Here is a 15,830-nt window from a genome sequence, read left to right on the forward strand (position 1 = left end):
ATTCAAGAAAAAAAAAATGCTTCCAGAAATTCTTGTCATGCTGATGAACAACCCAATAGTATATAAAAAACTTGCAGTGACTACACCAAACATTACAATGACAGAAAAAATATTTGAGAAATATCACACATATTTCAAGACCATCATGTTAATTTTTCATGAGCAAGTGTACTCAACACTTGAATAATATGAAATTTACAAACGTACTAAATTTGAAAAACTATAGTTGCACAAGAAATCTAATTTCAACTACATAATACTAAAAGATTTTCAAAACCATTGCAAGGTATGACATAACCAATGAAGGAGTTGCATAATAGTTTTGAAAATATCACATGGAAGCATAATTCCATATAATTAGAAAATCAATAATTTGTTGCTTTTTTTTCTAATAACTACATAACAACATATGTATTATTTAACTTAAAATCAAGCAATTTAAAAATCTGTATTCTACTGTAAGTTTTATACATTATATAAACAAGACTAAGGTCTTATTGTCCATGTAAAATCAGAGGAAAATACATTTATAGTATCTATGGTTTTATTTATTTATTAGGTCCAAGTTGATATTTAAAGTGGGTAAAATGGGCTTCTACAATAAAGTTATACATATATTAGCTTTGAGTTTAGAATAAATTAACATTTAAACAGATTCTGTAGTATGAATGATATAATTAGCTTTTACAATAGCCGATTATCTCTAATATCTATTATAATTATCTTGTGTAATTATCTATTACAATTACCTCTACAATATCTATTAACCTCCTTTTGGCTGGAAGAAATTTTCTTGTATTTTGGTAGATATTACTGCACTTATTTACAAAGCCTAATTGGCTTTTACTCATGTAGAACAGTAACTTCATGTTGAGAGATTAAATGATAAATAGTAAATTGTAGTATTATGTCACTTAATGTAAGAGTTTCAATTTAAATAACCTTTATTTTTCCTTATGAAGGAAAAAGTATAAAATTCTTAGAATAAAGCAAATCATAAAATTAGATTTATTCTGCAAGATAGTAGTATCTTGCAATATTTGTACATAGTAACTTGAAACCCAGTACATAAATTTTTATGACAGAAGTGGATAAAATCAATTAAAACATGAAGTTGTTTAATAGAATAATGTGATTTTAAACAAAAGTGCTAAAAATAGATTCAGTTATATATATTTTGATCAGAGTTTGTTAATATGATTGTGTAATTTATTTCTGATTATTATTTATTTACTTATCTAATAGTGACTGGTGGATTGAACTCCATTCAACAACCTTTTTTTATATCAGTGCTATAAAATAGTGATAAAATGCTTATTTGGGAATCAAACTGGACAAGTTAAGTGAGAAGCCTGTTAAGCTTAGGTAACAGTGTATTTTTTGAGAAGCCTATACTCCTACACTAATGAAAAGGATATTCTTAGAAATCTACAACTCATTTTATTAATTCTGCAGTGATAAAAGAAATTTTAGAAAAGAACTTCATCAGAAGACGGAACTTCACAGAACTGTCATATAATAAATAAATCAGATTTTTTTATTCTTACTATTAAAAAAAGTGTAATTCTTTTACTGCATTGCATGTAATTAGGGAATTTATTTAATATCGTTACAATTAGATATTACCTAAATCTGTTCTTAAGAGATAATGAAACTCTGCAAGTTTAACATCCCTTTACCACAATGCCAACGCTTTAAAGTTTTATTTTTATATAAAAAATAATTTGAACTTTACTATTTGTAGGACTTTTATTATTATTAATTTCTCTTTTATAAATATTTTCAAATTTGTTAAATTGGAAAACTGAAAGTTGTATTCTTATGAGTGAATCCAAATAACGTTTAATTAAGCAGTTGTTATTATTATATGAGAATGTACAGTGTGTCAGTAAAGACATAGTAGGCTTCTAATTTTTATCATCATTCATATTGAGTGTTTAAAATATATGCTGAATTAAAGAGCAGTTCACCAGATTTTTGACATGTTTAATGCAATTTCTACTCTGCCTTGTAGATATCTGGTTAATAGTCCAGTTCTTGCCACATATAACAAAGCAGATAAACTGTAACCAGTTCAACAGCTTCCGTGATTCTTAGTTTCAAGTTTTTAATACAGTTCCTCCAAACATTAAACACTGTTTGTTTGATTAACCCTAAAGGTAAAAGTAAGGTGAGAGGTAGAGAAATCATTATAGTGATGCCTTCTGTTTCAACAATGGAATATATATTAATGAATATGATCAGACAAATGAAGAATACCCTCCTCAGTGAACACTATCTTGTTTGATAATTGTTCTTGATAACACTCATAATTTATGACTGCTCTTTATTGCATCAGAAGAAAGATATGTAATTCAACAATTAAGGAAAAATAAAGGTAATAAAATATTGTTAAGTATTATTAAAAAATATCAATTTAATTAACTTTTATTTTGATGTATTTTTAATAATTATCAACATGTATAGAAGTTGAAATAAGATTAATCATAAATTTATAAACATTTATACAAACATCTATGTCTTTAAATTCATATACACACATTCTTATATAGCTAACAACTCTTTTTTAACCAAATAATTAGAAAAATTATGATATTATGGATATTTGTAAAATTCCTCTTTTATGTACCTGCCTGATTAATAATTAAATGCTTTAATTAATAATTAATGCTTTTAAATGGAAATATATAAATTTTTCTGTGTATTTCTTCTACTTTTATTTTGATGCTTAATTCACCAAACCTCAAAACTTACTCATTGAGATTTCATAGCAAATGAAAGTTGCTGAAGATCCTGATCTAAATTTGGGGCTCTACAAATGAAAGAATGAGATGTTACCATTCTGTCTCAGAGGATAATAGAATTGTATCATGGTGAGTATTGGTATCTGATTCATTGATTACTACATGTTATTGTTTACTTTAAAGGATAAAGTAAGTAATCCCCTATTTCATATTAGTGATCTGGATATTTCTGAAGCTACTATTTTGCTTAGGGTCACAAGAGATGTTAGTAAAGATAAGTTCCTAACTTAAAAAAAAATAAATTTAATTTAATTTCACTGAAATCAAATTAAATAAGAATAGCTTCAATTGACTGGTATGGAATTAACTGGCAATTTATATAGAAATGGAATGCCAGCTCATTATATTTTGTCGATAAGATTTTTTAAACAAACATTTTGAAAGTTGGAATGGTAGGGGCTCAGTAGCTGCCTATAAATCCAAACTTAACAATTTATAACAACTCCCTTTGGGCCTAATAAAAGAAAAAAAAATTCTCATCTGTGACTAATTAATGATGATAAGCTGAAAATGGCTATCAGAGACTGTTTTTATGACGTAGATCCTTCAATATAGAAGAGAACTATATATTTATTTAGTCAGTAAAAAAAATAGTTTTATTTTTAAATTACTAAAATGCTATTTATTTATTTTATTTCAAATTATTTTGATGTTGCTTTTACAATTTAAAAGTGATGTTATTATCTAGGTCAATAAAATATAAAAGGTAATTGTGTAAAACTAAATTACAAGAACGAAGGATCCTTTGCACATATTTTCTTTGTTTTGTTTGTAAATGTAATAATTATATAAAGACTAATATGAATCTTTCATTTGAATTAGTCAATATTTATTTTAAATTAACAAAGTTTTGTCTTCTGGAAAGGGATAACTAGTTCAGGAGATAAGGATCGAAATTACACAAAATACCGCATTAAATTGGCGCGCTGGATCAGTTTAAACTGACGTACCAGTAAACTACGTATACTCGCTATTGGAGCATACTGAACTGTTCGCATGGAAGGTTAGATGCTTCACAATGAGCCCGTGAAGGAACGACTTAAGAAAGTGATCCTACCCTGTCAGAACCGGTTTACGTATTACAGAATCGCTCGTTGTTTTAGATGAGCTTGAGAGCTTCCCATTGTGGACGTTAAGAAATATGATAGGATGCAAATGAGGAAAATATTTTTTATGTTACACTAATATTGCTGTTAATAAGTAGTAAAAGAATAAAGAATTTTACTCATTTTTTTTTTCATTCTTTTCGTAAAATGAATGACCTATTTTCTTGTTCACTCCCAAAAATGGAAAAAAAATTTCCACGAATACTTTACTGAACTACTTTTATTATGTATATGTAGCACATGTTAGAGTTAACGAACTCGTAATTAGAGTGAAAATAGCAAGTGCTTCGTACTTATCTCTGGACTTGCTAGCAAATTACAATTTTCTATCTACAATTAATCTAAGAGATTTTAATTTTATAATCAAATAATTTACCTTTCGTTAAACTGTTTAAATAAATAAATGACATTTAAAAATATAAAAAAGTTTTAATTGAGGGGAAGAAATTCAGATCACAAATGCTGATAGCTTTTTACATATTTATTTTTTACTTATGAATAAATAAGTACACATTTATTCAACTGTTTAACTTCAAGTAAAGAAAAATAAATTTTATTTGTAATTTATTTGTAAGAGTAATAAGCTGTTAAGTATGCATAATGAATGATAAAGGCGTTTCATAAACAAAAATAAGTTCGAATACTACAAGTAGCAAACGGGGATCATGGGACCACGAAGAGCAAGCTGTGTGATATTGACTTTTACACACAGGAAACCGTTGCCTCATGCCTCAAAGTGTCCATTCTGGCTGTTCTAATCAGTGGAATCCCCCCCTACGTTGAGCTCAGCAAATGTCATATTTAATTATATATTATTTTATAGCAGAAGATAATTACAGATTACTTGTCGTATAATGTTTTTTAATACAATCTTATTTAATTTTTTTATATCTAGGCTTATTATTCTAGCTAAAAAACAAGATTTCTTTGTTTATAGATTTAAATTCATGGGGAGTAGTTTCAGAAGAATGATCTGCATGCTCTATAATCGTTTAACCAATGGCGGCTGCTATCTGTCTCTTCACTTGCTTACGCAAACTGTGCGTGTTTAGGTTTGTCTGATAGGTCTTATTAGTTTACAAATTGTGTGTAAGAATCTGTTAGGTTGTTTTCATCATCATTAGCTCAGACATACCATTAAAATGGACACGATATTTCAAAAGGTATTGGTAATCTGACGGATGCCATTTTGAATGTGAGAATTTGTAAAATAAGTGAAGATGTATGCGAAAGGGAAAGGTTCGGCAGTTCCTTCAGATGCACAGGCTCGTGAAAAGTAAGTTATTTTTTGTTATTTTATTCTAGTTTTAATGTATTACTATACGTTATGTTTTAATAAGTGATGCTATGGGTTCTAGGAACTAATTTTTATTACCTTGTTAACCTTATCGAATTATGAGTAATGTTTGGTATTCGCTGACAAGATTAGACTATCTGACGCGGACTACTTATTGGTTTTGTCCGTGTTGTCATTTCTAATTAGTGATAATTCGAAATTAGTTACTTTCGTTTGTTCCAATATTTTGATGGATTTAACAATATTGTTAAGTTAATGTGGTTAAAATATGAACAAATGCATTAGTGTTTTTTGACGTCAATAAATTTTTGATATACTTTTTATTTTTATTTGTTTGAACACTTCAGTTGAATATGGGTTTTTAGCTAGTTCATGTCTGTTAAAATCTCTCAGTTAAGTACTATTATACGAATCGTATGAATATTTAAATTCTTGAAAATTTACTATTACATTATTATTATGTGTTCTTTCAAAGTAGACATAATACATAGTATTTTAACTGTTTCACAGTTTCGCTTTAATTAAATATTAAGATTGTTACGGTACAAAATATTTAATTCCTTAATATTTTCTCTAAAGTTGCCATTTATGATAAAATGAGAAAGTAGTCCTGTTGGAGCTACTATTTTATTCCATTGTATAATATGCAGATAATGTTTATTGCTAGAAGTTATATAACTGTTAAGTATCAGGGGTTTATTATTTTTAGAGTAATTACATTTTGTTTATTAATGCTTATGTTAATTAAGAATTGTGATTTGAGTAAGGTATGAATCTTGTAAGGGATGTATCATAGTAACAAAGTTGAGCCTGAGATGAATTTGTTCCTAGTGTTTTGAAGGTATGGGATTAAAAAAGATTACTGTTATTGCTGATTGAAACAAGATATATTATGCAATTACAATTATTTTATTTTTAATGTTACTGAAGTTAGCTAAGTTTATTTGATTAGCTTACTGTAATTTTTTTTTTGTATTAAAATGATTGACAGATTTAACTAAAGAGTTCAAAAAATTACATCCTCTTTAATAATCCTTCAGTAATCAGTTAATGAGGACTTCTGTTTATCATAATCAGATAATTTATACAGTTTGCATGGGGTGATTTTCCGATTAATATTTAATTCTAGGAAGTACCTATTACCCAGTACTTTTCAAAATGAAGATTTACTAATTTATCCTAACTATTCAGAATCCTGTTATAGTTAATATAAATGCTTAATTTTTAACCTTGTATCATGTAAAATGGGAAAATTCAGAATTAGAATATTTTCATTTTAATCTGACATTTTTTTTTATTATTGATCTTGGTTGGTTTTTTTTATGTGGCATTTAAAAGATTAGGTTTTTTTTTGTTGGTGAAGTTATGATTATTTCACATTCATATTGAATCTTTGCTTTCTTAATGTAGTAATGAGAAACTTGGAAATGTTTTGTTAAATATTTCATAGATTTCTCTCCCTGTCTCTTGGTTTATTTATCTCTTCATTGTTGATATGATCTCTTTTCTGAATCCTTTACTCTTTGATTTACTGTTTTTTGGTCAGATTTTATATTTTCCCTTGCACAGAACTATACTTTTTTTATTGTCATATGTTGACCAATTTTTTTGTTTTTCTAATCAAGGTCTAGGATTTCTTATTTACCTGACTTGCAAAACCTCTGTCATTTCTGAGCACTGTTAAATGTATTTTGATTTTCTGCTTAAGTATCGTATCTTAAATATCTATAATTTACTCTTTTAAATATAGCATCATCCAAGATTTACAACAAACTGTGCTGTGCTTCTTATGTAGGTCTTAAAGTTTGATTTTATTTCTGACTAAGAGCACTAATTGTTTAATCAGAAGTTCTTTTCTGTTAGTAAATTTATGGGTGATTTGTTATATTCAGTTAAAAGGATTTTAAGTTGTTAAACGTGATTATTACACTATTATACATATTATGTGCTACTTAATGTTTCACCAAGAGTAAATTTTTATAAACCGTTATAATTTTGTTTATAAACTAGTTGAACTACCTAAAATTGCCCTGTTATCAGTTCTTATAATTTTCAGTGTGGGGACCTCCTGTTTAACACCAGAATATTTCTGTAGAAGTTGTAAACAGATTTTATTGAATTTTTTTAATAAAATATCCTAGCAGTAAGCAAAATCCCAGCACAGACAAATAAAGATATGGACAAAACTTAAAGCAAAGAATATTGCTTAGGCAGTTTTATATCAGTATTATATCAAGGTGGTCTTATTTCACGTTTTTTTGATTGAAGAAGAGCCTAATACAAGTAATCAATCAGTGGAAAAGTGGATATAGAAGAGCTTCTCACATTCATATCTTTAAGAAAAAAATGACTAATCTTAGTTTTATTAAGTTGAGCTGTTTGTAATAACAAAATCGTTTCTGAAACCTAGTTTACTTCATTTTTATTACAAATTGTGGAAAGGTGGGGGACTGTAGAAATTGCCCATACTTAAGTTTGCTTATAAGAAAGAATTTATTTTTCTCTTAGAAAAGTTATAATTATTGGTCTTCAATTTTTGTCAATTTGCATGTTCAAAAACCTTTGAAATTCCTTTTATCTAACCATTGGTGTGTCCTCTGATTCACATTGACTTTGTTAGGTAAAAGGGTGCTAATTGTTTTAGAAGTGGTTAAAAATTTATTAGGAGACTTAGATTCCTAATTGGGTTTTAAAAAATTTTCTGTTTTTATTTTAATGTTGTATTAAGAGTATAACTAGTGTCATGTTTCTAATTTTAAAAACCCTTGTAAAACTTCAATAACTGCCAGTAAGTAATGTAAGTTGTCGTTCTGTGAGTGGTGCAGTGAAGTTACAATTATTATATTATTATATTTGATTAATATATAGTTGTATATTTTCATTAAAAAAAAATACAATTTCCAAACAAAATTAGTCATGGGATAAACAAATATTTTCTTTAGTTAGAAAATTATGTAACTTGAACTAGAAATATTACAAAAAATTTAAGATTATACTTATAAAATATAACAAAACCAGCTTGACAGCCTTCTGTAAAATCTGCTTCAGACTTATTTTGCACTGGCAGTCAAAACAAACTATTAAAACTAGTCATAATAAACTATTTTATCATGTCAGACAAAATCGTATTTCATTTTTTGGAATAATTGTTAGTGCTTTTTTTTTTACTTGGTGAAATTTCATTAAAAAAGAAATTCATTTTTCTTTATTATTTTTTACTAATTAACTTTTTAAAAATTGTATATGCTTTTATTTTCTTAAATCATTTTCATATTTAATTAACTTTCAATTCATTTTTATTGGTTTTTGAAAAGAAAGATGGGTTTTGGAAAATTTTTTTTGCTGAAAACAAATAATTTATTATAGCACTTACAGCAAGTGATGTGTCAGATCTGTTGGCAAAAAGTTTACTTAATGTCAGTTGGGACTAATTCTTACAAATTCTTATAACGAACCCTGAGAAAATGTTATTCATTTTTTTCTAATTAAGCAAATAATTAATTATAAGTAAAGTTTATTTAGAAACCAGCCTAAAAATTCTCAGTTAGTGTAATTTTATATTTTGAGTAAGGATAGAACATTTTAGAATTGGTAAATCTCTTAATTTTCTTTTTATATTCATTAAGAATTTAGTTAGATAATTTTATAATTATTGTGGTATCAAAAGCAATAACATTTGGTGTATGTTTAATTGTTTAAATTAATACCATCATATTTATTTTTTATTCATAACATATATATATATATATATATATATATATATATATATATATGTCCTTATATTTGGATCGTAACTTATGTGTTGTAAATTGTGATTAAAATATATGTTCTTTGGTTTCTTCTAGGCATAACATTCAGTTCAGATTTTTATATTAGTTAATTCTTTATAAGAATTTATGTTTAACTTCTCTTAAAATATTAATGGTGTGAATGCATTTTGCTATAGAAGTTTTTGGTGAACTTCAGTAATGTGTTAGTTTTAGATTTTAATTGATGGTTCAGTTAAATTTCTTTAGAGTATGTAATGGTAGTTAATTATGTAAGTGAAGTATAATCAGTGAAAGAATTGTAGACACATGAATTTAATGTGCAATGTGACATAGAATGTGCAATGTGCCAAGCTAATTTGGGGAGAGTGTACGTTGTCGGAAATAAGCTCTATGTTTGATTTGATGATCTTAGCTCTATAAGCTGTAGTCACTTATGGCCATATGGAGGTTGTATAGTGATAAGGAGAGCTTTAGAGTTACTGCGAAGTCGAATAAAAAATCCATATACTGTACTTTGCATGTGTGTCATAATAATTTAACTAAATCAGATCTAAAAAAAATCTAGTAATAATTTAACTAAATCGGGTAATTGATGTATTATACAGATAGGGTTGTGTAAAACAAAATTATACTTTTATCATGTACTAATTGTTAACAGTGATTGGATAACATGGTCCATATGGATAATAAATTATTAGTAAATGTGTGCATCTAAGTGCATTAATGTGGTTTGTGCATTGTGCAGACCTTAGATAAATTTATTATTATGGAATAATTGATGTTACATTCTAGCAATACTTGAATAGCTTTAGTAGTTTGTAAGAGACTTTTCTGGCAACAAATTATTTAATTTTCTTTTGATATGCATTTAGTTATTGAACAGATAAAATATAAGTATTTTTATGCTATTGCTCAATACACAGATTTCATTAAAAGTGTTTTTGTACTTGCTTATTCAAAAAATATGCTCACTTAGGTATTGACTTTATTTTCATGTAGTTTCAGATGAGTGTTATAGGTTACTGTGGTGATTTGGTACCAAATGATAGTTATTGTGTAACAGTTTTTTACCTCATTGTTTTATTTTCATTATTAATTAATTTTAGAACATAATTAATATCTATTGAATATTTTCTGTGTTTTGTTTTTAATATCTATTTAATATCTGAAGCCAAAATATATTCCATGACTTGTAAACAAAGAGATGTGGGTACAGTTATTTTCAAACTAAATTGATATTGCATGGAAGATACATCATCTTTAATTGATCAAGTGAATAGTTGTATATAAAAAATGCTGTTTTGAAAAACCCAGAAACTATACAGTGGAATCTATATCGCAATATAAAATAGGAATTTCAGCAATTGGATGAAAGAAAAATTTTGTTGTATTTTTTGTTGTTAACCATCAGTAAAATAATCCACTATTAGTATAAAATTATATACCTTTTTGATTAACATGTTAATCGAATATGTTCATGAATGATTACAGTTATGGTTATTTGTGTCTGCACTTCATAGATAGTTAAATTTTAATTTAACTTGTACCTTAAAGATTGATCTCTTTTGTAAATCGAATTACTTTTAAGGTACACCGTAAAAAAGTAGCAAAAAAAAATTTAAGTTTTATTGTATTAAATTTTTTTTTTGTTATGTAGTTTTACATTAATTATTTTGTATTTCATGTTTACATATTTTATAGCACTTTTTATTTTATATTAATATACCCTTTTTTTTAATATAAAATATTAAAACATAAAAAAATAAATTAAATTTTAGAGGAAAAATTTGGGTTATTAGTCAGTTTCATTTAAAGCCGTTAATATTTCAGTTAAGACCAATTTATTTTTTAAGGTATTTGTTTAACAAGCCGCATAAGTGAAGTGTGTAGAAATACTATCATATCAGGAGTAATCTATAATACAGTAACATGTTCTGTTAGCGTTCAGTATATTTTGTGATAGCTATAGTTGTTTTAATTGCGTGTACTAATTTGTGTGGTTGCTTTCCCATTCATTTTCCTATTTTACAAAGCGTGTTGATTTTATCAAGAACTTCAAATATATTATTTTTGATAACATGTTTTGATGATGTAATAAGAATTATTGCTTATTTTGATCTTGTTATATATCTTGTCCTAAATTTTTTTAGTACATTGATTCTGCTTCGGATAATTAAAAAAATAATGAATTATGTTATTTATTTTATTGTTTTATATTCTAAGATATTATTTTTTGAGATCTTTTCAGATGTAATAACAAAGAAACTAATTTACATAGCTTCTTTTTTATTTATCTGGTCAAAATAACAATAATATTACTTACAATTACAATTATGTATGGATTCCTCTGTATTTGTATGCTATATATATTAAGTACTAAATTTAATTTTACAGTATATTTTTCATTTTATGCAATGATAAATTTTTTAAGTTTATGATGTTAGATATTTTGTATTTTTATTATGCTTAGTGTATTAATATAATTTTTTTTGTTTATGTTCAGGCTAGCTCTTTATGTGTATGAGTATCTATTACATGTTGGTGCACAGAAGGCAGCCCAAACATTCCTGTCAGAAGTAAGTGTAATTTATATGTTAAAGTTATCACTTTATATAAAATTTATATAAGCTGGTCTTAGAAGCTATATTCAGCAAGAGATTATTTTTTTAACTTTTTAATGTGTATTTACATTTGAGTTTCAGAGGTAGAATTTAGTATAGGAATAAAACATGTTCATGTTGAAAAAAGCAAAATAAACTGGTAAAACTTTTTACCCCAATTATTATTCCGTTAAATTAAGTTGTCGGTAGAAGATTTAATTTCATGAAAATTTATTTATGATTATGATTTTTTTTCAGTGTTTTACTTGCAGGGTAAGTAATTTGTTATAAACTTTAAAGTTCACTGGCTTCCTTTTGATAAATCATGTATGTTGCAGTTCATTACTTCTAATGTTAGTTTAGGAATTTGCAGTTCGTAACTAACCCACTTAATTGACTTTTCAGGATTGTATACACATTGCCAGTTTTTTATTAAATTAAGTAATAAGTATATAACTTATGTTAGCTGCTATATTATATCTTCAGCACGGTTTGATGAATTTGGTGTATAATGAAAGTGACAGACAGCTATCACGGGGGTTTGACTTAGCTGATGTGTTCTTTGTCATTAATTAAAACAATACTATCTTTGTAATCAAATAAGAAGCTCTTGTATTTGTAATATAAAGAACTGTTTGATCTAACAGAATATTGAACTATTTACCGATTTTGATAAGAAGAATAATCATGAGAGTTGAAGCTGTATGTTGTGCCTGGCTATCGTACAGTTTACACGTGATAATATATGTCTAGTTGCCTGCAAGCTGTTTGGTTGGAACATCTAATGGATGTTTGCAAATTTTACTCCATTTTTCCTTTGGTCTGCAGACAGTGCTGGGTTCTAGTGTTTTATGGCTTTATGAATTTACACATTTGATGGTGATTAAGCTACATTTGGTGTGGTTTAATTTTCAGTACTATTAAGCTTTTGATAGCTGATCGTTTATATCAGAAGTTAATTACCTATTAGAATAGTCATTTATTTTTATCTGTATACTTATTTCTTAATATTTCTTACAAGTTTTGATGTACAAAGTGACACAGTGTACACTTTATAAACACTAAACCCCTTTAAGTGTATTTTCAATCTGTTAAGTAGTTAGGATGGTGATAATAATATAAAGTATTTCGACTGCAGTGCTAGAACAGTTGAAAGGATGGATTTAATTTGATTTCATTATATTTCGCTAATGCAGACAGCAGTCTTTTTTTAAATGTATTTTGTAATATATTTATCTTTTCCTTCAGACTAAGTCTTGTTAATGATTAAACTGTATTTAAAATTTTGCAGATACGATGGGAGAAGAATATAACATTAGGGGAACCTCCTGGATTTCTACATTCTTGGTGGTGGTAAGTTATCAAAACTATGATGAATTGTACTACATATTGTGATTTTTTATTTATTAAAATACAAATTTTTATTTTATTTTTTTCCTACTGCAATATTAAACTACCATGATCATTTCATGAAAGAATTATTTGAGACATGACTGATCATGTTTAATGAGTAATATCTTAAATGACTGATGTTTTGTCACATTATGCTCAAATTTTTTTTTATTAGTCTTATTAGATTATATTTCTAATATTACTTGAAATTAGTTCTAATTATATGAATGTGTTTTAAACAGATAAAGCACAAAGCAAGCTGCCTTTTAATTCAAGTTTGACATGTTATGATTGGTAAATAAACTTCTGTAATGCAAGATAATTATACAATTTAAACAGTTGTTTATGTTAATTTAGTTTCTCTTGAAAATTCACTTATTTTATTTAATCATTAAATCCTTGTCAGACTAAAGTGGGTTTTTTGATGTCCAGGTTAATGTACAAGGCATGTTTCTAAAGTGAGTACTGTTTTGAGATTAAAAAATACAAGTACACTATTCTTAACAATTTTATTTTTACTTGAAAGCCTGTACTTTAATCTACTTTTCTACATAATTGCCAACAAAATATTAAGGCACTTGTGTTGTGCAACCAGCTTTTGAACACTGTTGTCATAGAAGTCTGCTGTCTGACTTAATAACCACTGCAACACCATCGCTTTGACACCATCATCGTCAATAATTTAAGCTCTTTCGGTCACAATTTCATAGCCAAAATTTCTTGGAACTTGAGGAAACTCTTCAGATAGTGAAGAAATCTTAAAGCGTCTGTTCTCTCTCACTTTTCCTCAACTTTCTACACCAAATCTTCAGTAATGACAGAAGGTCGTCTATTCCATTCCTCATCATTAACATTCTGGCGGCCATTATTAAAAACCTTCAACTCATTTTCGTACTATTCCATCACTCATAATGTTTTCTCTTTACACTTCACTGATCTGACGATGAATTTCAGCCGCTTTCACACCTTTAGCACCAAGAAAACGAATTGCATCACGTATTTCACAGTCAGTCGGTGGGATTCTCGATCAGCAGAGGCATTTTAAATACTCACAAGCAAATGTAAACACAGTTGAATATTTCTGTAATGGCGTCTGTGGCTTGCCAACAGATGCAGGCCCATGTGTGGAATGCCAACGTAGCGTAGCTGTGGCGGAATTTCAAAATAGTACTTACTTTAAAAAATATGCCTCATAGATAACTGAAAAGGGCAAAGTTTTTAATAAAAACTCATCTTTCAATATGAACTAAATAAATATTTATTTGATTAACAAATGTACAAGAGGAATAACAAAATCAAGAAAATATATGAAAACATTAAAAATTGTATATCAATAAGAAGTACATTAAGTCACCTTTAAATACAAAGTTTTCCAATCAGATTCAGAGTCTTCTAAGGTGTTTCTCATTCTCTTCCGTTTTGGTAGAACTCTTCTGTAACTTTCAGGTTCTATTTATCTCTGTGTGTTAACTGAAAAAGCTTTAACAGAACTAATACCGTTATCAAGAGAGGGAATTTGCATGCAATGCAGTATAAATCAACATTTTATGTTACTAACTACTTATAAAAGTCCAAAGCTTTGGTTTACTCATTAGCTTGTATGACCTCTACATTAGCCTAATTATCTTTACCTTGTGTGCATGCATTCTACTGTGGCATAGTATTTTGTTTTTGAATAGTACCATGATTTTAATATAAAAAATCATCAGTGTCTCCTCATCAAACCATACAAAAGGGTGCAGTTTCTGATAAAAGTGTTCTGTTTTTGTTTAATGATGTGCCTGTAGCTTCATACATATCTATGGACTGCTAGATAAGGTTGTGTTATTAATTACAAGATGACAATGATGAAAATTGTATAAAGAGCTATTAGCATTCTCGTAGAAGGTTCAGCTGTGTTATCCGATTCTTTTTTTGTACATTTTATCCAGATTGTGGAGCTGTACAGTACTACAGAGCTCTTTAGCTCTACAGGAGGTTAGAATGACTTGCTTTGCTAATATGCTTTTGGGTCAGTCCATTTGAAGTGTCTCAAAAAAACACAAGCTGGTTGCTTGACCAATTAAAAAAAAAATTGAAATTTACCCACTTGTTTCCTACATGTTTCAGGACCTTAAACCTATTTGTTTTAAATTTTTTATTTAAGCAATTTACCTCTGGTGGCCATTTTGTTATGGTGCGCATACCTATTTTTGTGATGATAAGGGTTTACGGAAAAAATCATTACTAATAAAAAACTATTGGTCCTGGAAGTATGAAACAAAAAGCAATTTATTCATATTTTTTCAAGGTAAAAGATTGGTCTAGTGGTTTATTTACCTATCACTCTTTTTTCTATGAGAAAATTACCAATTAAGTTGAATATGAAAAACAGTGAAATTTCACTTTTGGTAATCTTTTTCAAGAGGGAGGGATGGCATATACAGTTTGAATTATTTTTTTATATGTAGGCATATGTTAGTAGTTTTACCATAAATAATATTGATGGTGATATTCTTACCTCTAAATTTTTATGAATTTTTGAAAACTAATTTTTAAAAATTCAAATTTTGTCTTATAATAACTGAATGGGGCTGATTATAAAAATTTCAAATACATTGTTTTTGTCGATGTTTATGGCAAATAAAAAAAGTTTGTTGTCTATTCTACTAATAAAGAAGATATAACCTCTCAAAAATCATTAAAAACCTGTTAAAAACATACCATTTTGATTCACTAAATAAGTGCTCCAAGGGGGTTTCTTGTCTTTGCACTTCACATTTTTTATATCTTTTTTATATTTAGCTCCTATGTTGTTGAAGTTGATGTTTTCAATATTTTAAAATATTTAAAAAAAAATGATTAGTGATAGGTCGTAATTT

The 15,830-nt window shown here is 27.3% G+C and overlaps 1 protein-coding gene across 9 annotated transcripts in view; it reads left to right on the forward strand.

Annotated features, from left to right (window-relative positions):
• The first annotated feature begins 4,913 nt into the window (after positions 1-4,913).
• Positions 4,914-15,830, forward strand: part of Ssdp (Sequence-specific single-stranded DNA-binding protein) — a 165,530-nt gene continuing 154,613 nt past the window's right edge. For all 9 annotated transcript variants that reach the window (XM_075363510.1, XM_075363516.1, XM_075363513.1 and 6 more), the window contains exons 1-3: positions 4,914-5,186; positions 11,481-11,553; positions 12,869-12,930. In XM_075363510.1, coding sequence (XP_075219625.1) covers positions 5,131-5,186; positions 11,481-11,553; positions 12,869-12,930 — 191 coding nt within the window. In that variant the 5' untranslated portion in view covers positions 4,914-5,130. The remainder of the gene's footprint in view (positions 5,187-11,480; positions 11,554-12,868; positions 12,931-15,830) is intronic.

Source organism: Lycorma delicatula, chromosome 4 (genome assembly GCF_047948215.1).
Source record: "Lycorma delicatula isolate Av1 chromosome 4, ASM4794821v1, whole genome shotgun sequence".
Classification (NCBI taxonomy): domain Eukaryota; kingdom Metazoa; phylum Arthropoda; class Insecta; order Hemiptera; family Fulgoridae; genus Lycorma; species Lycorma delicatula.